Source organism: Cydia pomonella, chromosome 1, assembly GCF_033807575.1.
Source record: "Cydia pomonella isolate Wapato2018A chromosome 1, ilCydPomo1, whole genome shotgun sequence".
NCBI lineage: Eukaryota > Metazoa > Arthropoda > Insecta > Lepidoptera > Tortricidae > Cydia > Cydia pomonella.
Window position 1 is genome coordinate 41,655,003 of NC_084703.1, and position 27,860 is coordinate 41,682,862.

Genomic DNA, 27,860 nt, shown 5'->3' on the forward strand with positions numbered 1-27,860 from the left:
AAGAAAATTAGGCATCGCCTCCCGTTTGATACTTTGTCAGATGATAGTACAGATGCTATTTTTAATTTTAAAATCGTCAGCCGGTTGTATCGCGGTGGTAAGAACGTCAGCTGGTCGCATGAACATGTAAAAAATAAGCGCTTTACCCTTTTATGATAGTAAAACAAAATCATGACACGTTGCATGTAGCATTCCATCAGGCGTTTCAAATAAATAGATTACGCATTTTACACAAAGTGGTAAAGCGCGTATTTTTTACATGTTCATGTGAGTATGGATTTAACCTATTTTACGGTGCATATGGTGCTACTTTTCCGCACTAGTGCGATAATTAGCGCATTACGTGCACATACGGGCCATATGTACTGTAAAATTCTACAATACACGTGCGAAAAGGTAATTCGCAACTTCAAAACACTCTGAAAACACTCCCTTCGGTCATGTTTTAATTTATCGCCACTCGTTGCGTTGCGAGTTTCCTACTTTTCGCACTTGTATCGTAATGTGCTATTAAAAGGAAAGCGTGTCCCAAAGCACTAGTCTGCGGAAAGAGAATTGTAGAATGTATGGATTCCCTTACATTCCACGACTCTTCTCTATCCGCACAGATTACCATTTTTTGATGCAAAAATTCAATTGGTGACAGTTAGATGGTAAGTCCCACTTGTCCCACCAGGAAAATAAATAAAATAAGACTGTTTTACACAAGAGTTTAATTATCATGAAATGAAAAACATGCAAGTACATTTTTTAAATGTTACATTTTGTTATCTTTAATGGTGCCATTGGTATGCTGCTGTGGATGGGTTATACATAATAATAATATCATCGTAACTATGTACTAAACACTTAAAACTAAAAGCTGTTTAGGTGCTTGAATATGTTCTGATTCAAAATAGGACGGATCAATTAGTTCTCTCCGGAATTAATAAAAAAATGCACTAGCAAGCTCTTGTTTACAAATGTGTCTGAAAAGAAAAGAAAACGTAAAATAAAACTTCATAACACTAATTAAAAAAATGAAACAACAACAGGATGTGTTTTACATTACATGCGTAATACTATATATATTAGATTATCCCTAACGCGGCTGCATCCTTATAATATATGCCTTAGGTATCTTGTATAGGATCCGGCCCCGTGGTGTTTCAGTGAAAAAATATGTAATGCCAGTCTAGTAGCGCTCTTTCAAACCGTTAGTAACGTTCTGATATGTATTTTTCCTCGACAACGAACGACGTATAAAACATGATAAAATGTACAATAGAGATATTGTGTAAAAAAAAAAATCCTGCTTGCTATGATACCACTTTTGGCAGTTGAAAGAGACCCACCCACACTAAATAGCGTCTCCCAAGCGGAAAAATTGGAAAATGGCGTCACTGTGACGTTGCGTCGAGCAGCAGCTATAGACGCTGACGCTCAGGAGACGCTAGTGTGGGGTGGCTCTTAAGGGTCTTGATTCTTGTTCGTCTCTTCTTCGGTTATTTTTTCTTCGGTTCGGTGTTAACAGTCGGTATTTTGGTCTAGTCTATGACGACTTCGACGCATAATATTAAAATATAGAGACAGTTCTCTTCGTGTGACCACAGGGCCGAATACTATTAGCCCTAAAAAGTCCGAAATTGCCAAGGTATCATTAAATCACAGAATGCTATTTTTGAGATATAGTGACTAGCCATAAATTTATTTAACGATAATAAGTATCTATTGTCGATGGCTTCGAGAGATATTCATATGTATCGTAAATAAATAGTCACTACCAACAGCTTTATATGACACCAATCGCAATTTATAACAAATGTTTCGTCGACCAACAAAGATAATACTTAAAACTTACAGGATTACTCTATCTAAAATATTTTCTAACAAAACGAATTGTTGTTTATCATGTAGATAAACAAAGAGTAAATTAACAATATGATTTTCATGAACCTTCCGATATTTTTTAAATATTTTAGATATAAAAAAACACTTAAACCATCAGAGAGTACCAAAGTCATCACAGATTTGGAGAATTTCATTCGCATCAGCACGTCTCGAGAATGCAATGATTTAAAATCTCGTAAGGCCTGTACCATAGAGCTATTCATATTCAATTTAATGAAAAACTTATGCCAAAGTAATAGAGTAGCATTTCTTTTGTTACGTTAAGGTTTAGCAGTGATCGGCCAAGATAGAACAGTAGCCCACAGGCGAACGGTGAAACACTGAATATTGTAGAACAAAGGAAATGACACACTATTTGACCGTAGTTAGCAGAAAACAACCAACTTTTATCAATGCAGAAAGCGACCAAATTCACTGAGCTATGCTACGGTGTAAGTCACTTTGACAATAGTAAAAACTTAGTCGGTTTTTACAGAAAAGTTGATACATTTTCTAGCGTATCGTTAGCTGGGCCTTGGGGAGAATAGCTAAAAAATTCAAGAAAGAGAACCCGCCTTTGTGTGCACAAACAGATGACTAATATTTGAAATTTTAACAATAGTGAAAGTACCACACGCCGTCAAGTCCTTTCCTTAATATCCTCCACCTTTAAGCATTATGAATATACCATTCAAAATAGTCCTAAATTTTAAAACATATAAATATGTACAGTCGTTATGTAAAGAAGGTCAAACGGTCGCATGTTATGTACTCCAATACGGTATAATACATGTAGTTACAAAATGCTGTATGCACCATAATATAAAATACAAATTCAAAGCTGCCAGTACTTTGTGGCTAAATTACAAATGCAACATTACTTTGGCAAATATAATATTAAATATTAACGACTCACTATTCATACGAGGCACTTAGTTACACATAAAAATAATATTTTTCATCATGTTTTATGTATATCATCATCAAAGTACTGGCAAGTCTATATGATCGGAGGGTGCAAATAATCATAGTAAGGTGTAATAAATATAATCTTTTATAAACTTAAAATAAAAGAAATATTCCCCTACCTTTTATCAGCCCGATTGTTTGTGTGAAACAAGAGAGACAGGCGCCTATTTTGATATCCAAAAAGACCCTGTACTATGCTTAAACTACGTGTCAACAAAACTTGCTTATACATAGGTATACTCGCTAACTAAGCACATGCAATACAAAAACTAACAATACGTGAGGTCGATCTACAACATCATATTTATGAACATTCAGGATATTTGAAACTCTAACAGTTCAATTTAATTCCGAAGATATACAAAATCACAAGTTGCGGTATTTCTACATGAATAGGTAATTTGTGTAAAGCGATAAATGTAAAATATTTATCATTTGGCTGGGTGCTATCAATCGATATGCTTCAGAGTTACAGTAGTAAGCAACATACTATTATTATAAGTGCCAAATAAACTTCTCTAAAAAAATATGTAAACGAACAGACAAAATAAGTACACCAAACCAATCATCAAAAATGTTTGACTAAAATACTAGTTTTGCTGAAGCATTGTAGCTCCGTCCTGATATAAAATATTTATCAGACGCCAATATAAATAAAATTAAGCTTTTCTCGCTTTTTTGCGAGGAACACTTAAAACCACAATCTCATAATTGGTATAACGACATACCAAATAACTTTACAATTCAATCATTAGCTTTCACAAAACATTAGCGTTGAATAAACACGGAAAAATACGGGAAAATTTCCAAACGACTCGTTTTTTTTCAAGTTTCTTTCGAAAAAAAAAACACTGCAAATTTCAGTTACAATACTTCCGAAAAAAACTAATAAAGCCGAAAAAATCAAGTTTTTTTTTTAAACTTCTGTATTTTTCCATATGAATTTAATTGTGAATTTAACAGGAAGGTTAAGGTTGCACGTCTAATGTGTTGGGTAGTTTCTGGCATTTTATATATTTGACACTGTCATCATCATCACTCATCACTCGTATGACGTATTTAATTTTTCTGAATAAAACAGGAAAATTATCAGAATAATCGAAATATTGGTAAAATTCCCGAAAAAAGCATTTGTTTTTCTCCGGAATTTTCATCCCTATTCTTACTTGAAACTTTAAATAAAAATTCTGGGTAATACACGACATTGTATAGTGTGATGTTGTATGTTTTATATAGATTCACTCTACCTGTACAAACTTTATTGTCGCGTTTAGCCATTTAATCGGTCATCTACAATATATAAAATGTATTATATATATTTCGAATAAGATTGTCATCCTATTGTCGTCATGAAGCTAACAACTGCAATGAGAATGCAATGCAACGAGAGGGATGTACCCTAATACTATCGTGTATTAGCGGTATGTATACGGTCGATACTAACCTTTTTGCTTGTCTCATAACTCATAAAAATGTACCTATTCATAAGAGTTATGGAAGGTGGAGGTAAGGAATGGAATCTGTATGTACCAAAAAGTGTCATCAAAAAACCTTAAATACAATAGCGCTACAATACCTAGAAGACTTGACAAATAAAATCAAATCATAGACAGCGCACTTCACTCCGTCAATAGCGCCTAGGTTCTTAGCTACGCGAGCGCTATTCTGGAGAGATTTGGAACTATTATTTATAGCTGACAGCTGGACACTTTTGCAACAGTACCATAAGAGATTTCAATCCTTTTAATTCCACACTCCATAATAAGAGGAGATCTTTGACAACTCAGTAATTTTCAATATCTAGAGTGAGAACAAAACAACTTATTAATAAATCGTTTTCCTTAACTAATTTCAGAAGCAAAACAAGCATATCTTAACAAACAAAAGCTACACGATAAGCGGCCGAAGCCATGACGCCCCTGCGGTTACGTCAAATCAAATTCGAATAAAAAAAAATACTTTTTAGACACAATCACATGATTTTCGGAACACTTTGTGGTAAAATAACTCACACAGATCAATCGATTACTATAATGAGGTACACCGGTAGTTTTCTTACGATTTAAGGACCAAATGTTGGGAATTGACGCGTTGATGTGTGTTCAACGAATAGAAGCGAAGCTGGCACAAGGACTACACCTGAGAAAAATTGCATGAGACGCTTATTCAGTAGCCTAAGGCCGCCTTTACACCTGTAGTTACTTTCGTAATATTTATGTAATTTACGCACAGTTGCATTTATACTTAAAATAAACTTACAGTAAAAAATGCTTACGTAAATTTTGTGAGTTTAAGCTTGCATAAATTACTTACTAAATCAATAATAAAAATGTCTACTCATAGTCGCCACGTACAAGCGGCTGCTGCATATATAATTTTATACAATAAAAGGAGAATGCAAAAGAATGCTGAAAGAAAATGCTGGGTAAAACCTTGGCTAGAAAAAAGAATGGCACGAAGTGCGTTTGAAAATCTTTTGAAGGAGTTGAGAATGGAAGACCGAGCCCAATTTTTAAATTTTATAAGAATGAATGTTACAAGTGTTGAATATATTTTGGGTAAAAGTGGCACCTATCATTAAAAAAAAAACACACATTTTCGACAGGCAATTTCACCATCTGAGATTTTGTATTCTTTATTTTTGTAGTCCCACAATATGGGACGTGCTTCAAAAGCGGTAATTAAAGTTTCTACCTCGTCTGGTGACCAGGTTTGGTTTGTTTTTGTTTAGAGGACATTGTTATGGTGTAAGTTCTCAACTTATCAATTAAGTTCGATAAGCTGTGAGTCGCTTCCGTAAACAAACACGAACGTGTTTAGACTTGTAATTTCCCAATTTACGAAAGTAGTAAAAAATTACAGTAAGCTACTTACAACAAGTGTTTACACTTGAAAATTTATCGTGAGTCGCTTACGTAAGTAAAACTTACAGGTGTAAAGGCGGCCATGACTTAGAGATATAATTTTTTTAAAGTTTTAGTAGTGAATTACAGTTTTATTTTAGGTAAATATGTCAGAAATAATTTGTTTATATAGGTATATAAATATTACATAGACAACGAATGTGTTAATTATGTTTGGTATTTGAAACTTGCTCCATACAATATTTACGATTGACAATTAAACCTATCATTTCAGTCACTAGATATTATGAATACCTACAGTTCAGATTATTTTTAAAACTGTCCAAACAATAACCAAACAGTCCGAGTTGCCAGCAACGCTTCTATGCAGTTTATTCTCGTATCATACCGCATAAAAAGGGACCGATTTACGCTTTACACTTACTGTACTACGCTCGCGCTTACACAAGAGTTATTTACGCTTATTGCATGAAATAAAAGCTCACAATCCTCTAAATTGTTAGAGGTCTTGCTGCGTAAAAGTGCGTCCAGACCTGGCGAATGCGCCGTTAGTTGCTTGCTGCACAAATTGCGCACTACATTACTACTACACCGCGAACAGCTTCGCGGAGCGTTCGGCGGACCTGGACATTAAGGCCCCTTCTGTACGGAAAGACATTTGTTTAGGGTTTTACTTGAAGTGTCCGAGTATGAATGCGTCCATGACCTTGGGCGTGTGCTCGTCGATGCCGATCATGTCGAGGACGCCCTCGTGGCTTCCGTCGGTTGTCGCGACGCGGTGCGACGCTAGCGACATCACGATTAGCCTAGAAACCAAACATAGCTTAGCTTTCCTATAAAGAAATCGCTGACCCATGCCCGACTCAGTGGTTCACTCTTGTTCGAGTGTACAACACCCTGTACAGTCAAACAAGAGTGAACAATGAGTGAAAACCGTTCATTGCGGATCAAACTAAGGCCAATGATAGAGAACCTTAATAATGAACTATTACATTCCCATGTACATGTTACAAATTAATGATTTTGGAGAAACCTGGAATCGGCTTGAGTTGCAATGAAGCGATAAAAAACAATTCATAATTGGTTGCCAGTTAGTTAATTGAGTCCTGATTTAACACATTCACATAAAATATGAAATAAATGGATAACATGTGAAAACCCATATGTAGCGAAAGGCGACAACGGACTGAACGCCCACCTAGCTGGTTGCTGGCTGGTTTATACAAAATTATTAGATTAAGGCGAAACGTAGTCAGATTACCTTAGGTACTGAATATTATTATACCACTGTACACACACATCTGATAACTTTTATATCTTATTGTAAAGACATAAGGTCCACTACAGACGAGTTGAGAATGTTGCTTTCATAATATCCGTAAACCATACTGTCGACCCGGGTCGTAAAACTTCTCATTCACACTCTCTTGGTCGTAGATAGAGCGAGAGAGATAGTGATATGACCCTAGTCCTCAGTTTGGTCTGCGTTGATGAAATGGGAATGGGATAGGGGCCAGATGATCAAACGAGATGCATTTATGGAACTTTCGGTAGGTGTAGCAGAGAAAGGGGTACTACTGTTTGTCCTTGTCAGCCTTTTTTTTTATTCCGCACCGTAAATTTTTGTATGGTTTACGGTAGGCATCAAAATACCCGACTAAATTACGTAGGTTTTTTTGGTATATTATCAGGAATGTTAAAACGCGTTTTGAATTTTGTCGCCTTGCGTATGCTCTGTCCCTCACGGGCGCACGCGTATAGCACATCTATACAGAATGTTTATTTAGTTACCTGCCATAATTGACGGGCTGAATATATATATAGGTCATACTGAACAACTTTTACTATCGGACCAACCCCGAAATCGTAAAAAAAATATTACTCTCCCATAGAAAATGACACGGTCAGACAGCCAAAATGTATGAAACATAAAAAAAAAATCGCGATTTCGGGGTTGGCCCCATAGTAAAAGTTGCTCAGTATGACCCAAATATTCACCCCGTAAATTATTCCAGGTGATTAAATAAACAATCTGTAGAATCCTACCATCTATGGTTTGCGGCTACTATACGGAGCGTGCACAAACTGTAGGTGGCAGCACAGGAGACGTCAAATTTTTGGCGCGAGACGTAAATGTGAAGTTTATGCTCCCAATGTAGCCCGCAAGATGGCAGAATCAATGCACAAGAAAAAGTGCTTATTGATTCGAGTGAAGTGCTTATTTGATTGAGTCGATGTACTTATTGTAATTGTTTATGTTTCCGATTCAGGCCACAAGATATCTAGATAGATATATTAAAGGGATAAGTTCGCCTTTGTACTGCTTATCCTGTGTCCATATTTATGTTTTGTACAATAAAGAGTTTATACATATATACATACAAGATGGCAGACCCTCCAACGCACACGGTCCCGGTCCCTCTAGTACTTACTTGGCGTTCGCCTCGACCGCGGCCCTGTAACGCAAGAGCGCCCTGACGGGGCAGTGGTCGGGGAGCTCCTTGCCCGGCGCCGGCGGCGGCCCGAACCGGCCCCCCGCGCCGCGCCCGCCGCGCTGCTCTTGCTCCAGCTCCATGTACCGCGTGGTCCGATCCACCATGTTGATGAACACGTCGTACTTGTTCTTCTTCTTGGCGGCCCATTCTATGGGCGCGTCTAGTTGAACTCGCCCCAGGTTGGATTTCTGTTGGTGGCACGTTTGAATTGAAATTACCCAAAGATAAGCCACAGAGCCAATATTACGCAAGGCAATGTCGTACAAAAATGTGGACAATATAGGATACAAATACCTACATTTATAGGGAAAAAAGTTGTTAATAAGATTTCGTTTGAGACTAGTAAGTGTTCGTTTGTTCACTCTTTAACGGACCAGATTAAAAACAATAGTATTTATATAGGCTGAATTGTCATTATTTTATTATTATTATTTATAAAATACACAAGTCCCATCGTCTCTAACGTCCTAAAATTTCGGCAAAAGAAAAAAAAAATTATGCTAAAGGGTGGTAATTTTTGGGGTATAATATCTAAATGTGCCAAAAATGGATATAAACAGAGGATTACTATAACTAGCTTATATGCTGGCAGCATTTCCTTGTTCTATCGCAATACTGATACGTTGTGCGAGGAAGCCGCCAGCTCTTCGGTCACCACTTTCGTCACAGCCAGACGTTTAGATACGAGACGTTTCGCGATGTCTCCAAAAAACTTGTGCGCGTTGGGACCCTATGGACCTAGAGTTTCAACGCCAAATGGTACAAAATGGTACTCTCTACCAAGGCTCTTATATTTATTACGTTTTAAAATTTCGGCGCTTTCCACCGCTGCGCCACCACCCGCTTTTACATTAGTCCGTTGGAGGTGGGACGGTGCCAGTGTGTCTATGCAGGTAGTATCCCACACTAACATCCGTCCCAAGCTCCAAGGAACCAAGGACACTCCATCAGGCCTCTTGCCGTCATCCCTGATAATGCCAGTCGGCTCAAGAAGAGCAGGCACATTGATGGTGGCAAGAGACCGACGGATTATGTCATTAAGCGACGCATGTCTTGAAAAACGATCTGCACTTTTTTGACAAGATAATCCATGGTGTCCCAGTTGGTCCACATCTGTGCCACAAGAGCATATATGTGGTGTACATTCCGAAACCCCGAGTCGCAAACCAGCCGCCAGTCTTAGGGAGGTCGAATCCAAGAAAGAAATGTGCCCTATGAAAAGTTAAATAAGCTATAAATGTTTACCCTGAGATTGTACTCCGCCTGGTCAATAGAGGTCGACTTCTTGTCGACGTTGACGATTTGGACGCCTTCGTCTGTAAACACTGCGAGCTTCACATTGTCCTCGCGCTTCAGGATTTGAAGAGCCAGTATGATGGCTACAAAACAAACAAATAGCACAATATTATCTGAAATGTCGTTGTTTAGAAATATAGGGTGGATTTGATTAAATGGAGCTCTGAGAGCAGTTACCTGGTCCAGTGCGTAAACAAAACGGTCTTAGAACATCCCTAAATTTTGATAAACGATAGTCTATAGTTTGTGAACTACTAATATTAATCTAATACCGTTCGAGAAATGGACCCCAAATTATGGAAAAATGTTCAATCACCAACAAAATTTTTGATGGCAATCGATCAATTCCATCCATGTCCAGGAACAAAAGCCTTAAAACAGACCAATCTAGTTTAGGGCACTAGAAAGGAAATGCAAGAATGAAACTGTTTTTTTCCAGTTTAGCCCCATCACCGGCCACTGTAGTCTTAACCAGTCTATTTAGTAACTATTAGCGACCCGCCCGGGCTTCACACGGGTTACACAAAACCTGTACAAACATATACCTAAACCTTTCTCTATAATCACTATATTGATAGGTGAAAACCGCATGGAAATCCGTTCATTCGTGTTTGAGTTTTTCGCGAACATACATACACACGCGGCGGGGGACTTTGTTTTATAAAGTGTAGTGATTTTCTAACCGACACGTGCCAACTTGCTTCAAACACGACCATTATGCCAAGGGTAAACAACTAAATCTTACCGGCATGTCCCGGCGTGACGTGTTTATTGTAGAAGCACTCGGCAAACAGGTGTTTCTTGCACTTCTTCTCGGCGTCGCCGTCGCCGGCGGCGGTGACGGGCGCCGCCGCGGGCGCCGGGGCGGTCTTCGTGGGGGTGGCGGTGGCGGCCGTCTTGCGACCCTTCTTGGGCAGCACGAAGTTCTTGCAGAAGTGGCGGCCTGAAGGTACATTGGAGATCACATATATAAAAAGTGTACCATTTGTTTGGTACACTCTGGTAGTTGGATACCTTTATAGTATCCAGTATGTTACCATAGTAATAAAATGTAGAAAAAATAAACACAACGGAAAACTTTTCTTTCAGGAAATACTTTGTATTTTATTGGGGTGTGGGCCACATCGACCAAGCAGTGATCTATTGTGACAGTTCTATAAAGTTCATGAGTCATGACTAATGCCCGTGAAATCCAGAAAATTCCATATTTTTGCGGTTATATCGTCTCATATGGTTGCAATACATGCCGCCCTAAGTATGTACTTCTTTTTAACATAAGTGGTCCACAAGAACAGAGTATGTACATTGCAGTCTCCTCTGTAAAATACTTTGTAAAGCATAGTTCATATAGAATTGGTTGATTGGCTAGGAGATTGTTATTTTTTGAAGTAAATAAAATAAGCTTTCAAATATGTATAAATTATAAAAAAATCTCTGTTATGTAAATAATTATAAACTGGTTGTACGAACATAATGGACCTCCCTCCTCTTCTGCACAACACTTTGTCGACATTTCTGGGGTATTGATTTTTTGTAGATCGCAATTAATTGATACCCTGGGCAATTTGACTAGTCTTCTTTAAAAAAAAAATCATGTTTGCCCAGTAGTTTTTGTTAGATTGAAATTGGGGACCATTCGGAGGATTCATCTCGCGGGGTATGTAATTGGTCTGACTATTCGCATACCATGCCAAAACTTTTTTTGAGTAGTGGCAGCTGGCTAAATCTGGCCAACATTTCACAGGGCCGTTATGAGTTCTAATGGCAATAATCATTTCTCTAAGCACTCTTTAATATAAAGATCCGATTCATTGTTGACTATGTTATGAAACCTTTCGTCTTACAGCCGCAATTACAAATTCCTTCCCATATTATATATTTTTTGCGAACTTGTCAAGTTTCACGAACTTATATTTTCGGGTACATTACCTCTATTAATGGCCATATAAAACTTCGAACCGAGTAGTTGATTAAAATCAAGTTTTACATATGTCTTGTCGTCCAACAACAAGCAACCTTCGAATTTTGTCAATACTGGGTCGTACAATAGTCGAGCTAGTGTTTTAGCTTGTCTGATCTGTTTAACAGCTTTGCTCTTATAACCACCTCTGAGGTGAATCATCTTTATCTTCTATTCTATTCTTTGGATTTCTGGAATAAATCATAATTAGGCCGTCCTGAATTTGGGAATTATTTCCCAAAATCTTGTTATTTATCCCAAACCTCCGATTAATTTGTATTTTTCTGTCGGCTGATAGAGTCTCCTTGTAACGTTTTATGACCCTACAAATACTAGCTTTTAGCATCTTAAGCGACTTAGATGTCTTCGTCCGGGATCGATAAGAATTTTCGAAATATTTGTGCACGATCTATCTCCTTTTTACAATTTTCATGGTCGAAAACATTAAAATGCATAAAGCTAAATAATATATTCACTATTAATACTTTGAAGGTTGGTAATTGAACTGTAACTGTAAAAAAATATTCCCGCCATGGAATTATTATTTAGTAAACATTGCTAATTATGTGCCAATTCTATATGAACTAAGCTTTATGTAATGCACCCTAAATGAAACTTGGAGCATTTTGTCAGTGTACTCGTAGCTTGTAAACACTGTGAAATTAGCTTTCCTACTCCTTTCAGAAGTATTAAAATACGAGCATTTTTGTAGTTAATGCTCAACTACCTACCTTTACCTAGTTATGCCTGATGTTGAAGAAAATTAACCTAACCTATACCTAGTTATGCCTGATGTTGGAGAAAATTTAAGTTGCAATCACCTTGGTAGAAATAATTTATACCCCGGCCACACTCGACGAGTGGCATAGGAAGTAGGCAGAGACAGAGTGTGGCCACGTTACTCGCCGTTACATGCCTACTCCCTATTTTGTCGGTTTTATGGCGCGAGTCAAAGAACCGGCAATATAAAGTATGGAGCATCGCGAATAATCGCGCGAGTAGAGCAGTGTGTGGCCGGAGGGCAACATCGCGGCAGCGCGAGGAGCATAGTGTGGCCGTAGTATTATAAGACGTAACAGTGAATATATTCTAGACAGATCATCTTTTATTGTCAGACACTCTCGTTATAAATTTTCCTGTCAATTTGTAGCGCTACCGTAAAACCACCCAACTATAGTCCAGGGGCCCATTTCTCTAACGTTATTAGCAGGCGCGGATCCAGCTCTCAAAAAAGGTTGTGGTCACAGCCACCCGAAAATCGGCCAAGTGCGAGTCGGAGTACGAACTCACTCATGAATGTACGAGTCATGATCGTCATCGTTCATGAACGATCTTCAGCCTATCGATCTCAATAGCCCGTGAAAGTGTTACGTCACATGACTATAATGGGGTACCTAATGATTCGCAGACCTATTTTTTGTAGATTATCGATTTGCAGACAACGTTTCGCCGAACATCGTTTTGCAAAGGGATTTATTCGTACCTAGATGTAACTTTTAGTCGACTAACGTTTGGTAGAGTCTAGGTTCACATACCGTTCAATTACAATTATTGGGAGGATTACGGGATATTGCTATTTTACAATAAAAAAGAAGAAAACAAGCACCACAAGAATATTTTTGTTGATGGTAAGTACGAGTATCGCAGGCGGGGACCAACAGAGGGTTACTTATAGCCATTTTGGTTGTTGGTCCCCACCTGCGATACTTACCATCAACAACAATATTCTTGTGGGGCTTGTTTTCTCTTTTTTAGTGTGCAGTCGGGTTTTTTGTTTTTTTATACTATTTTTTTTTTATTTATAATTTTTTATTTACCCCCAAAAAGACATCCTATGACACTCCCGTGATCAAGACGAATCTAACGATACTTCATACATCAAAATCCATCAACCCGTTTAGGCTACAGGAGGCCACAAAGAAACAGACATACATACATACATACATACACTCGAAAAACATCCTCCCTTTGGCAGTCGGGTAAAAAAAAAATTAACCAAATTTTATTTCCAACTGTTCATTTTTCAATCAAATTTTCCCTATTACTTATTTGACAGATTTACAATTTAACAAATTACCATACCCTAACAATAATTAAACAACATTCATTAGACCAAAACGTTTCACTTGGTTTAAAAATGTTTAACAAGTTTTAGTTTATCAAACATGTTTAGTCTATTTTTATTTATTTATTTAAATAAAAATAAAATATTATTTAAAGAACATTAGAGTATCTACATAGAGATTACAGAACCAAAAGTTAAAGTAAATCGCATTAGCCAGTGTGGTTTTTTTTTTATTATTTATAAAAAGTTTTATACATTTATATCTCAGAAAATAACAGAGATAGGAAGCTGAAACATGAGGGTTCTAAATAAAAAAAAAACTGTAAACATTTCGTGGAAAGGCCGCTTTTCTATGAAAACACGGCAACTAAATAATTCGAGGAATAAAAATGGGGACAAAAAATTTTAAACTACGGAAATGTATAAACTTTCTTTTTCAAAAAAATCGCATGCAATACATTTTTATGCTATGTATTGAGTGGAAAAATTTGGCGTTTATGTTTTTACGATAGATTCTTTGGAAAATGAGAATCTAGCAAAAAACTTTTGGTAATCTATTGGGTCTTTGAATTGGTGTTTTTTTTTCTTTATTCCTTACTTTCTTATTTAGCAATAAACTTAGTAATCCATTAGTAACCTAAGAATTTCATTTAGCAGATTAAAAAATTCGAGCGACGTTTTTTTAAATTTAATTTCGAATAAAGTGACAGTTAAATTATAACAGTTTCGTTAGTTTAGCAATTGCGGTACTACATACATATTATCGGCATATAAAGTAATGTATCGGAAATCGCAAGCAATTTATTGCAATCCATGGAGCCGTTTAAACAGATAACTACGCTAAAAAACTCCTACGCCTGAAAATTAAAAGCTGGTATTATTTTTAGAAATTTGTACTAATATTTGTAAATGTTTCAGGTTTCTAAGACTCCTTAAGCTAAAAACAATGGCCCCTGTAATTTTAGTAAATAATAATAATTTTTGTAAATAAGTATCAGCTGATATTAAGATGCTCGAATTTCTAATTAATACTAAAAATCACTCTAACTATCGTGTTTCGACCAATTGTTTCTCGGGTAATTGTGACGGTTACTAAACGATTATTCTACGAAAAGTAAATCTGCTTATCAATGTTATGCCAAGTTGCCAACTGACTACTCTACGTAATGAAATTCTGCCAAAGCGTCTGCGAAACGAAAATCTGCGTAATTTTACTAGGCGAATCAATAGGGCACCCTATTAGGGTTGTGGGCATGCCCATCGTGCCCACAACGGTGGATCCGCCCTTGGTTATTAGACTAATATTATTAGTCTGTTGCCATGGTCACCCCTACGATTTGACAGTTCGTGTATTAATATTAGTCTAATACCGTTCGAGAAAAAAAATAATAATTATAGGACATTATTACACAAATTGACTAAGTCCCACAGTAAGCTCAATAAGGCTTGTGTTGAGGGACTTGAGGGTACTTAGACAACAATAGATATATATATATAACATATACATACTTACATACATAGAAAACACCCATGACTCAGGAACAAATATCGGTGCTCATCACACGAATAAATGCCCTTACCAGGATTTGTACCCGGGACCATCGGCTTCATAGGCGGGGTCACTACCCACTAGGCCAGACCGGTCGTAGAAAATGGGCCCCCATACTACAACTATGGTGTACAAGTTGGTATCTAAGTATCATACATCATATCAATGTTCTTTTTGGTTTAGTCGAGATTTTTCTTCTATTTAATAAAAGTCACATCTGAACAAAGATATTTTTAATTTTGACCATACTTTGGAGCCTCTGGACTACAGTGGGTGGTTTCACGGTACCGAGTTGTGAATGTGTTGTTTACCTTTAAACATGTGTGGTCTCATGTCCATAGTGATGAGGTAGCGCGCTCCAGTTTTGGGCGTGAGCGCCCAGGTCATATCCACCAGATTCGTTAGCGCGTTCAGCACGGCTTGGTTCGGAGGCTGGTCGATGCCTACAAAGTAATCAGGTATTTAAAAACTGTAGATTGATGATAAAGTAGATTCTTGCAACAGGGTGTTAATTTAGTCAACTGCAATAATTTACGGGGTGAATATATAGGTCATACAACTCTTACTAATGTACCATCCCCGAAATCGCGAAAAAAAAATTGATTCTCCCATACATTTTGTTGGCTAATGTTGATATTTTGGGTTGGTTCCATAGTATAAGTTGCTCAGTATCACCTATATATTCACCTCGTAAATTACTGCAAATGACTAAATTTACATCCTGTACAATAGGGACCGTGCGTGTATTTGGCCATTTCGTGACTTATATCGAATGTTTTTAGAATTAATGCGATAAGCAGGTGCAGGCGACAATCAGCGGGCCGAAATGTCAACATGGGCCAGAGGGCCTAGCACAGATGCCAATCGTCGCCGTAGCGAACGAAACGGTAATCTCTCACTATAGTACGGTCGCCAAATCTCAAAAGCCCTCTAGAAACACGATTTAATTGACTCGGCTCGGCCTTACCCACAACCGGTATCAATGTGTTCGGACAGTTCTCCTGATCACCGTACATGCGGTAGTAAAGCGGAAAAATGGTGGAGGGGATAGTAATGACGTCACAAAGATGGCGGCCGGACCTATTCTTTTTGGCGGTGTATCTCGAAAACCACTTAACCGATTTTAATCATCGAGGTGTCAAATAATAGCTTATATTATGGAGATTATTTCCTTTTCTACAAACATTTACGTGAAACCTATAGGAAAAAAAATAATCACAAAAAACTGTTTTTTTATAAAATTATTATTTTTTATTTTGTAAAAATCTCCGTAAATATTAGCATTTCGCAAATTTTGTTTAATATAAAACATATTGCTTCATTATCAAGGAATATAATGAGCCTTAAAACATACAGATCGAGTAATAAACAATGAAGCTACACTCATTTATTTGCGCATGGGTAACGATAACTGGCTTTTACCGGTCGAAACTGTGGTGACTGTTACGATACGTATTGAATGGAATTTATAGAGTATCGGTTTTAATTACTGAAATTATAATGACAATTATAAAAACCAGACACAATAATGTTACCTTACTTCGACGTTTAGTCTCTTTTTTCGTCTTAATCATAGGTAGGTACATATTTCTTTTTACTTAAAAATTTTATACAGGGTGAACTTTTAACCACCAGTCATACTCTGCGCAGCGACTTTATAGGTCATACTGAACAACTTTTACTATTAGTAGTCCCCAAGCCGCTCCGAGGCCAGATTTAATTGACTCAGCTCGGCCTTACCCACAACCGGTATCAATGTGTTCGGGCGTTTCTCCTGATCACCGTACATGCGGTAGTAAAGCGGAAAAATGGTGGGAGGGGATAGTAATGACGTCACAAAGATGGCGTCCGGACCTATTCTTTTTGGCGGTGTATCTCGAAAACCACTTAACCGATTGTATTCATCGAGGTGTCAACTAATAGCTTATATTATGGAGATTATTTCCTTTTTACAAACATTTACGTGAAACCTATAGGAAAATAATAATCACAAAAAACATTTTTTTTATACATTTGGTTGGTAGGTTTGTCTTATGTTTTAAAGCAGTAAAATCTTTCAAGTCGAAACACAGTATAAATATACATTTTGTTGTCTAATCTAAAAGTATGATGTTCATTGTTTAAGACTGATTAGTGATTACTGAATTAAATAACATGCTATTTGTTATTTTTGTTTTATTTTTTAAATCAGGTATTAATTTATTCACTATGTATCACTATACAGGCAAAATGTGTATCATAGTTGGTCTGTAAGTACTTACTACTTGTGTCGAATATAGGTATAAGATGAAATTTTAACCACCAGCCATACTCTGCGCAGTGACTTTACAGGTCATACTGAACAACTTTTATTATGGGACCAATGCCGAATCACGCAAGAAAATTTGGATCTGGAATGGCACCCACTGGCTGTGCCCTACCACACAAAGCGAGATGACATTCACAATGCCCATACCTCTCTTTTGGACGTAGTTTAAGGACGTACCCGGGTCCATGACGCATGCTCGCCACACCGCTGCTTAAAATAAGCTGACGCACCGTAAATTGAACTGCGCAAAAATCGCAAAAAATATTACACGGAGATCTTATGGCAGACACCGTACCGGTGACGTAAAAGACGCAACTGTTTTGCGAACAAAAAAGATTCGCGTGAAGCACGTCACTGCGATTCCGTACCGTCACCGTTTTTTAAACAGCGGTGTGGGGAGCATGCGTCAAAAACGGTACGCATACGACGCGTCACTGCGATTCCGTATCGTGACCGTTTTTTAAGCTGCGGTCTGGTCGCACCTTGTATTGTATTGTATTGTATTGTATTCGGGCGATTTTTCCGCAACTCGACGACTTGCGCCTATTTTGCGTGATATGTTGGGGGTGGGCTAGTCCTGCCAGCCCAGCTCCTCGAGGAATCCTATCAAACCTTTGATGTTGAGTAGGACCTCGGGGAGGTCTCTCGGAGATCCGAGATGTTTAGCCCTGTATGGATTCACTCCGCTGCATTCCAGCACCACGTGAGAGGCTGTTTCTTCTGTCTCCATGCAACCTCGGCACAGGGGACTGTCTGTGACACCTGTTGTGAAAAGATGTTTGTTAAATAGTCCATGACCTGTTATGACACTGGTTACCATACTCAGTCGGACCTTCCCTAGTTGCAGGAGCGCCCTTGTGAGTTTTCCGTTGATGCCAGGCATGGCTTCTTTTGCCTGTCTGCATCCAGTCTGGTTCAGCCAGTGTTCTGTGTGTAGTTTCCCTGTACGTGCCAGCAGCATTGAGCGTACCTTGCTAAATGGTATCGGAAGAATCGGTTCCGGACCAATCGCCCCCGCATTCGATCCTTGCCTGGCAAGCTCGTCCGCAGCATCGTTACCTCGGGATCCACTGTGTCCCTTGATCCATTGTAGGGTGATCTTGTTATTATGACATACCTCCATTAGTCGTTCGTGGCATTCGTGTATAAGTTTGGATGTAACTATATGGCTATTTAGAGCCTTAAGACTGCTCTACTGTCGGAGAGTAGGCGGATGGAGGATCCTACTACCTTCCTTGCAGTGATGGCAGCCACCGCGTTTATGATGCCCATGCACTCAGCTTGGAATACCGAGTTATGGGCTCCTAGCGGAGTGGTGATCGACATGTTCAGGTCTTCTGAGAAGGTTCCAGAGCCCGATCCGCTGTCTGTTTTGGACCCATCAGTGAAGATTCTCAGCTCCCGGGGATTGAGTCCTTCATGATTGTCGTCCTCATATAACTGTATTTTGTACCTTTTATCGAAGATAGCTTATTTGTGAATCCGGTCCGTGCCTGACCTAAGCACTGGAAATTCGTCATACACCTTTTCCAGGCATTTTGTGTGAAGAGCTCCTGTGATGTTAGACCATATCTTGAGGGTTCGCAACCTTACCGCTGAAAGACTGGCCTCTTGCTGTATGTGTAGGTGTAGCGGTGGAAGGTTTAGCATGACCTCCATGGCTGCAGTCGGGGTAGACCTCGTGCAGCCAGTGGTGGCCGCGCATGCGAGCCTTTGAAGTCTTTGTAGTTTGTCTCGTACGTTGCCTAGGTTTGTTCTTGGCCACCAAACCAGAGCACCGTAACAGAGTAAGGGGCGGATTATCGTCTTATAGAGCCAGAGGGTAATTTTCGGGTTGAGTCCCCACCTCTTACCAATCATCCTTCTGCACTGCCAGAAGACAACTCCCGCCTTGTCTATCCGTTTGTTGATGTGGTTGTTCCAATTGAGTTTATTGTCGAGAGTTAGTCCTAAGTACTTAACTTCATCGGACAGCTGTAGCTCAGTTTGGAAAAGTGTTGGTCTGGTAAAGTTGGTCGCACCTTTATATGGGACAGTCAAAAATTTTTTCGCGATTTCGGAATTGGTCCCATAGTAAAAGTTGTTAAGTATGACCTATAAAGTCGCTGCGCAGAGCATGACTGGTGGTTAAAAGTTCACCCTGTATAAAATTTTTAAGTAAAAAGAAATATGTACCTACCTATGATTAAGACGAAAAAAGAGACTAAACGTCGAAGTAAGGTAACATTATTGTGTCTGGTTTTTATAATTTTAATTATAATTTCAGTAATTAAAACCGATACTCTATAAATTCCATTCAATACGTATCGTAACAGTCACCACAGTTTCGACCGGTAAAAGCCAGTTATCGTTACCCATGCGCAAATAAATGAGTGTAGCTTCATTGTTTATTACTCGATCTGTATGTTTTAAGGCTCTTTATATTCCTTGATAATGAAGCAATATGTTTTATATTAAACAAAATTTGCGAAATGCTAATATTTACGGAGATTTTTACAAAATAAAAAATAATAATTTTATAAAAAAACTGTTTTTTGTGATTATTTTTTTTCCTATAGGTTTCACGTAAATGTTTGTAGAAAAGGAAATAATCTCCATAATATAAGCTATTATTTGACACCTCGATGATTAAAATCGGTTAAGTGATTTTCGAGATACACCGCCAAAAAGAATAGGTCCGGCCGCCATCTTTGTGACGTCATTACTATCCCCTCCACCATTTTTCCGCTTTACTACCGCATGTACGGTGATCAGGAGAACTGTCCGAACACATTGATACCGGTTGTGGGTAAGGCCGAGCTGAGTCAATTAAATCTGGCCTCGGAGCGGCTTGGCGACCGTACTACTATCACTCTTCCATATTAGTGCGACAAAGACATTAGCGTTACTGATATTTTGGTTAGGCACCCAAGAAGTTTATTTAAAAGACTGTTGAAAACACAAACCTTCCTTGTGGCTTTGCATGGTCAAAAAGGTCATGGTCATGGTTTGCATGGTCATGGATTAAAAAGCAAGAAATATGGATTTTCATGTAACTTACCCCAGTGCTTGACCTCCTTGGGGTGGCGGCGGGTGACCGACCACTCCCAGAGCCCGGTTTTGCTGTCGAATATCTGGCGGGCGCGACGGCGTCTCTCTTTCTCCACAGCTACTTTTGCTTTCTCGTGTTTCAGTGGTCTGTATTAAGCGGTAGGCAGATGAGTGCAATTATAGATATCAACACAACTGTTTAAACACGGCAACCACATGATAGTGACCAGAAAAAGATAGGCTGGTTAGGCAATCCAACTGATTCATATTGCATACTTTCCATTGGAACATAGGCAAGTCGGTGAAATTTGAAGATAGTTTTTTTACATATTTCTTTAGACAACCTAAATTATATGTTCAGTAACATATTTTTTAACATATTTATTTAGACAACCCTATTTATATATGTTCAGGAACATGATATTTTTTTTACATATTTCTTTAAACACGTTTAAATAAACGTTCGTTCGTTTAACGTTATTTTTTCATAAATTATAAGTTTCATCTGTGAAGGTTGGCCTTACGAACGAAGAATTGGGACTTTTTAAATAGACTGTTGAACCTTAATCCATCGTACATGTTTATCCAATTCATGAATATATGTTTATACATATGTTATATAACAGTATAAACCAACCTGGTTTTTCTTTTGTAATTATTCAGCGTGATGTACACCTCGATGGGCGTGACTTTCGACTTCTTGATGACGTCATTGTTGCTCAGCAGCGACACCAGGATCGCGGTCGTCGGCGAGTCGCTCGTGAGGAAGCCCATGTTGTGCACGCGTTGCACGTTGTAGAGCAGATCGCTGAGCTCCAAGTGAGGAAGCACGGCGTCCCACACCTGAGGAGATGGTATGGATGTAGATCTAGGGAAATATACCACGAGACCCTCCATACAAAAAGAGAAAAAGTAGATCTAGGGAAATATACCACGAGACCCTCCATACAAAAAGAGAAAAAGTAGATCTAGGGAAATATACCACGAGATCCTCCATACAAAAAGAGAAAAAGTAGATCTAGGGAAATATACCACGAGATCCTCCATACAAAAAGAGAAAAAGTAGGTCTAGGGAAATATACCACGAGATCCTCCATACAAAAAGAGAAAAAGTAGATCTAGGGAAATATACCACGAGACCCTCCATACAAAAAGAGAAAAAGTAGATCTAGGGAAATATACCACGAGATCCTCCATACAAAAAGAGAAAAAGTAGGTCTAGGGAAATATACCACGAGATCCTCCATACAAAAAGAGAAAAAGTAGATCTAGGGAAATATACCACGAGACGCTCCATACAAAAAGAGAAAAAGTAGATCTAGGGAAATATACCACGAGATCCTCCATACAAAAAGAGAAAAAGTAGGTCTAGGGAAATATACCACGAGACCCTCCATACAAAAAGAGAAAATGTTTTTCCACTTCGAAATGTTTTCCATTCTCCATGATTTTTTAGTATGTTATTGACACAATGAAAAACTAGGTTTATATTTATTTATTTAAACTTTATTGCACAAAATACAAAAAATAATGAACAAATGTCCTTTTTTTTCAAAATTTGCAAAACAAAAAAAAAAAATATTATTAAAAGCGAAACCTTCCTATAATACCTATATTATGCTGAGGCGATCGACATCAAAAATCAAAGAGATTAGTTAGTGAAAAACGTTTTTCCCGAAATGGAATTTCATAGAAAAAATGCCGTTATTTCGCTGTGATCGCAAAGCTATTGTTCCCTATTAAGAGGAGGTAATAGTACATTACTATAAAGACCGGGAAAGAAAGGATTGCAGGCAAAGTAGATATAGACGGATAACGATACGCAGCCGGCAACCCCGTTTCTCGCCGACATTTGTATAGTGCTTTTCTCAAACTCGCAATGAAATAAAAATGTAGTCATTTTCTTTTATTCGTAGATCTACGCAGCTAAAAAATACGAATCTACCACTATTTGATGGTTGAATGCAAAGACGTCGTGTCACAATTTGGCGTTTAAAAACTAAAGAAGGCCTAGGTGTGAAAGGCTGTATGAAATTCCTTTACATATCATCTTCACTCATCGCATCGGATACGTAGTATTTCTGGACCTAATTTGAAGTAAATCATGTCAACATTTCTTGCAAGTTTGTCAAACTTTAACTTTGAGGCAATTTCCTCGCGCGTATGCTCGCTCTGTGTGGACCAATACTGTACAGTCAACCTGCAATAATGTTACTCTTCGAAAGCCGCAAATGTGACACGCTCGCATGTGGCTTTACAAATAAGATCGAGTCAGATTTGAGGCCTTCGTTGTGTAACAATTATTGCAGGTGCAGTCACCTGCTGTTGGCAATTCATAACACAATAGGAGACTTAGGGTAGTTGAAAACAAAAATGAAAGCTACAAGCATTACTGGCAAACCATTGAGACTAGCTTTTATTACTGTCTGTACTCTTATTTGCAAATCAACAGAGGTGCCGATTTCAAAATAAAAGTACAGTACAAGGAAGAAGATTCTAAAACCATCGTGCCTACGTGGTTCTTTTATCTTCGCATTGCCGTGTCCATTATTAGAGTTAAATATAAATTGAAATATTCGTTTGTAGCTACCTGCACACAGCCCGCGAAACAAGTGAAGCTAAATAAAAATAAAATTTATTCATAAATATTCGGTTTCGTTATGTAGGAAAAAAATAACAACATACATCCTGCGAAGTCAGCAAATGTCCGGGTATGTGGTCAAGCGTGAACCGATGTTGTTCAACCATCGCGGCCGCCGCGACTGGATCCTCACAGTGCCTCAGGTCCTCCACCTATACAAGTCAATATTATTTTTTAGCAAAATATGCAAATTTTATTAGTACACCTAAATCCCGAGGGGGGTGGGGTTAGGGTCGGCAACGCGCATGTAACTCCTCTGGAGTTGCAGGTGTACCTAGGCTACGGAGACTGCTTACCATCAGGCAGGCCGCATGCTTGTTTGCCACCGACGTAGTATAAAAAAAAATAATCCCATCTTGTTACTAGGGTCCACACAGAACGAATCGCCTCGTAAGCAATTTCTCGCGCGAGGAAGTTCGGTCTGTAAAAGCGTGCATTACCAGAGGCATCATAGCCACGCGTGCCTCGTTCTGTGTGGACTCGTATGTGCATAACTAAAATATTAGGGAAAAATTACCTTTTGTATATACTCCAGCACAGTCTTCGTCTGTTCGTGGTCGGCGGCCAGTTGCCTCGCTTTTTTCAAACCGAAGATCGCATATTTGATGACGATGTCGCGGGCTGAAATAATAACCATTTTTCACAAAATAAGTCTATCACAGTGTCACAGCACAATATAACGAGGTAGTGGCGACCAAAAGTCAAGGGTAGGGTGTGAAATCTGAATCCGAATCAAATATCAAATATCAAACATTTATTCAGCAAATAGGCCACAGGGGCACTTTTACATGTCCATTTTTACAAACAATAAATTAAAAAAAAAAAACAATTACAAATATCGAATCTATGAAATAATAAATACTTTATTAGAGATGTATACTGTCTCTAAATGTCAAATTACACAAAAAAAACTATGATAAAAAAATAAATCCATAAAATTCTAAAATTCTTTAGAGATGTATGTCTCTAAGTGTCAGAGATAAAATATAAAAATATATATTAAATTATCCTTAGAGATGTAGAGGGTCGCCAAGGCTTGAATTCTTATATAAATAATTAAAAGACAAAAAAATTAAAACAGACAAGAACCGAATGAAGTGTCTCACGTTAATGTCACTCAAAAGTAAAGTTACATACTTTAACATAACCTGTACCCCGTGTAAGCTTAAACAGACCGGTCTCCACAAACAGCACCCGTTCACGAGTATGACGTGTATCTCAGCCATCGCCTCCCTCAACCTTCATTCGGGAAAGTGGCGACCCGATCAACGACGCCACCGTAAGTAAAGACTTTTAAGCGAGCATGACATGTGATTAACATGAAATTATCCGGATCCGCGGATCTTCCCATACATTTTAGATCTGTCTTGCAAACCCTAGTCAAGGGTGACTCACACATAATACCATACCATATTCTGTTCAGGTTCGTCCAGAACTAGCGAACGCGCCGCGAGTGCTTGCATGAGTAGCACTAATTAGGTGAGCCACGTGAAGCATCAAGTAAACATTTGTTTGCTTTCACTAATTCTGGACATAGCTCTATTTTATGTATACATATACACCAAACACTAAAGAGGACTTGATAAAACTCACCTTTATCATTTTCGTCGATCTTAACATGGCTCTTCCTGAGCAGGGTGTTGTGAGAGCGGCCATGGCGAGCCTTCACCCTCGTGAGCTCCTTTGCTAGTTCCATGGGGTCTTTGGTGGTGTACCACGACCTGACGATCTTGCACCAACCTTGGCCATTTCCTGTACGTAAATGTATATTTTAATAATACAGATAGGCAGTGCTTGGAACGCAAGCTGGCAGCTGAGGAGAAGGAACAGGAGATGAACATGAGTAACATTTTTTTATCGGTTTCCGGACATTATATTTAAGACAGATATGATTGAATACCATTACTTAGTATACACATACATAAAATCCAGTCATAGTCTAAAGACAATTGAGTAGAGGGTCCACAGAAACCAATTTTTTACATGCTATATAGTTCAAAAGGTGGACTAAAATCGCGACTGAGTGGACATGACCACCAGGAAAAAGATATCATGGAAGACCACAAAAACGCATCACGGGACATAGTTGAAAAAACAGGAAAAAATTGGATGAGACTAGCTACAGATAGAGAATAATGGAAGGGACTCGAGGAGGCTTTTACCCAACAGTGATCAGTGAAATGAATAAATAATAAAGTAACATATAAACTAAAATTACATTTACCAAAAACCATTACATTGTAAATTACAAAAATTTCCCTGAAAGAAATAAAACTATTTATTTTAGTAGCTGTCTGAGTATCCACAACACAAGCCTTCTTGGCTTACTGTGAGACTTAAGTCAATTTGTGTAAGAATGTGTTTATAATATTTATTTAAATATAATAATGATAATAAATGTTGCCAAAGTATGAAATGCTTTTGGTTTAGTAGATATTAGTGATTGTCAAAATTATCCCACTGCCGAAGATATCCCAATTGCACTTTATATGCAATTTGAATAAACTGTGTACCTGTTTTCAATAGCCTAGTGTATTTGCAGAATAGCATCATCTGCTCCGGAGTGTTGCAAATTTGTCCAACAGCTTTGTAAGTAGCAGCTTTGACATCGGCACTTCCCAGCAATAGGCACTTTGTGAGAGCAAACGCAATGGTTTCAAATCTTGTGTACCACCCATCTTTGTAAGCCTGTGTAGAAAACGAAAATTATTGCGAAAGAAGTCTCATAACACTAATCCAGTCATATGACTACTAAAATTTCTTGACTCCTTGAAACTCTACCCTGGAATTTATTCTAAAACACCTAATTATGTAATACAGTAGGACCTCATTAATCAGACCACACACAAAACCAACAGTTGATGGATTACAGAAGTTTCCGGATTATAAACTGCAATTAATAAATTTACTTAGATTACACTTAGATTATTACTTAAATTAGAAAATAATGTTTTTCGATTTTTCAATGTTCGTCTCTAGAAAAATTGTTATGAATGTTTCAAAACAAATAACTATTTTAAGTAAATGTGTCATATGCCCATACTGGAAGAGGCCTATGCCGACAGGCACACCACACTAAGAGATATTTTATAATATAGACAACTAAATACACTAATGTGTTTACAAGTGTTTCTTATATTGCATTGTATTGTATTGTAATACGGGTGATTATCCGCCACTCGATGACTGGCACCTATTTGATGGTTTGTCACCTGTGTGTCTTATATAGAATAAAGGTTTATTTAATTAAATTAATGTGTCATAGTTATCAAATTAATTAGGCCATTTGCTCAAATTTAAATATAAAACCTATGTTTGACAAGTTACCTTTAAAATGACATCCACAACTTGAACATTATTGACTCCATTAGCAAGTGCCTCATCAATTGTTTTCAAGTTTTCAACTTGAAAATATTTTTGTGACGTCCAGCAGCCCGGGTAATACTTGGGGACTTCATTTCCCGTATGAAGGAACCTTGTCAGCTGATTGCGAAGTTTCGAATCAAGTGTAGGTGTTGGTGTTGTCATTGTAGCCTGTAATTTTAATTCTTTTAGTTTACAATACTAATTATTCAATTTAAAAATATATACTAATAGTAACATAATGAACTGTTTATTTGTAAAACTCTTATGGTCGTCGTCGGGAACATAAAGCTAATAAGGTTTATTTTGTTTCTTGCAGAAAATGTAAGTCATAGTACTTTAAATTAAAAAATGAAAAACAAATACTGATGGTCAGTTAAGTTGCATGAAGTTACATTAACATAATCACTTATTGTTCTACATTACACATACCTATATCTTAAAAAAATATTATAATTGACAATTGTAAGGTCTGTTCCTTGGCTCTAATTTTGAAATCTATAAGAAATAGAAATGTCAACCGCATGCTATTGATAATAAACCCTCATCTAGACACAATGAAACTGTTTCCTAGTTTCATTATTACTCTAGTGCTTATAAATTATTCTTAAAAAGCGTACTAATTAATGCAAGTAATTTTATCGACCTAATAATCACATCTAATAAAAGACCGTCACAAAACATTAGGCACTGGAACGTCGGAAGTGGGTACTTTATAGAAAGATTAAAAATATGGGTTGTCTACCACAGCAGTCTGGAGCGCCGTAGCGCGCGGCAGAGCTAACACTAGAGGTTAACGCACGAGAAAACTATTAATTTTTTGCCCGAATTCAAGCGAAACATGTGCCACAATAAGATTGAGGATGTGGCTACAAAAAACTGACAATGGACGCTGCTTTCCATAACCATCAAAGTGAGGATTTTGGACATCGTAGTAGCAGTAATAAAATAAAATAGATTAGCTAAATAATATAATTTTCAACTTACCTAAATTCGTCTGGCAAAGTTCTTGAAAACAGATTTATCTCGAGAACTTCAGCTCAGCGGTGAATAGGGCTTTAATCCTCTTTCGTTCCGTTCGTGTTCGAGATACTTTCTTTTTTTTTTAATATTTTTTTTTTTTTTTTTTTTTTTTATGGCATCGCGCTCCTGGCGCATTCAGCCAAACGAGTAAAACGGGGAAACGGAATTAAAGGATTACATTATAACGGATATGTCGGAATTTGGATAAGGATCAGGGAATGGTAATATATTATAATTTTATATTATGACGTGAGAGGAATGAATACAATGATTTAAATATATATGGAGAAGAATTATTAATATACAGGAGTGTTCTAATAGATGTGGGAAACGGAACTTTTAAATCTGACAGCTGTCTTAATAATATAGAACGGTCATACAGGTTACAATTACCTGAAAAGAATATATGATTGAAAATAATATTACGG

At 37.8% G+C, this 27,860-nt stretch overlaps 1 protein-coding gene across 1 annotated transcript; it reads right to left on the reverse strand.

Annotated features, from left to right (window-relative positions):
* Positions 1-696: 696 nt before the first annotated feature.
* On the reverse strand, positions 697-27,838 carry LOC133523894 (uncharacterized). Its single transcript, XM_061859650.1, has 13 exons — positions 27,397-27,838; positions 26,374-26,580; positions 25,560-25,734; positions 24,640-24,798; positions 23,564-23,667; positions 23,091-23,198; positions 21,043-21,248; positions 20,416-20,552; positions 15,379-15,510; positions 10,239-10,436; positions 9,443-9,576; positions 8,135-8,385; positions 697-6,508 (listed from the first exon to the last, which is right to left on the reverse strand). The coding sequence occupies exons 2-13, from the start codon at positions 26,572-26,574 to the stop codon at positions 6,373-6,375; spliced, it is 1,941 nt and encodes a 646-aa protein (XP_061715634.1). The 5' UTR covers positions 26,575-26,580; positions 27,397-27,838; the 3' UTR covers positions 697-6,372.
* Positions 27,839-27,860: the final 22 nt, after the last annotated feature.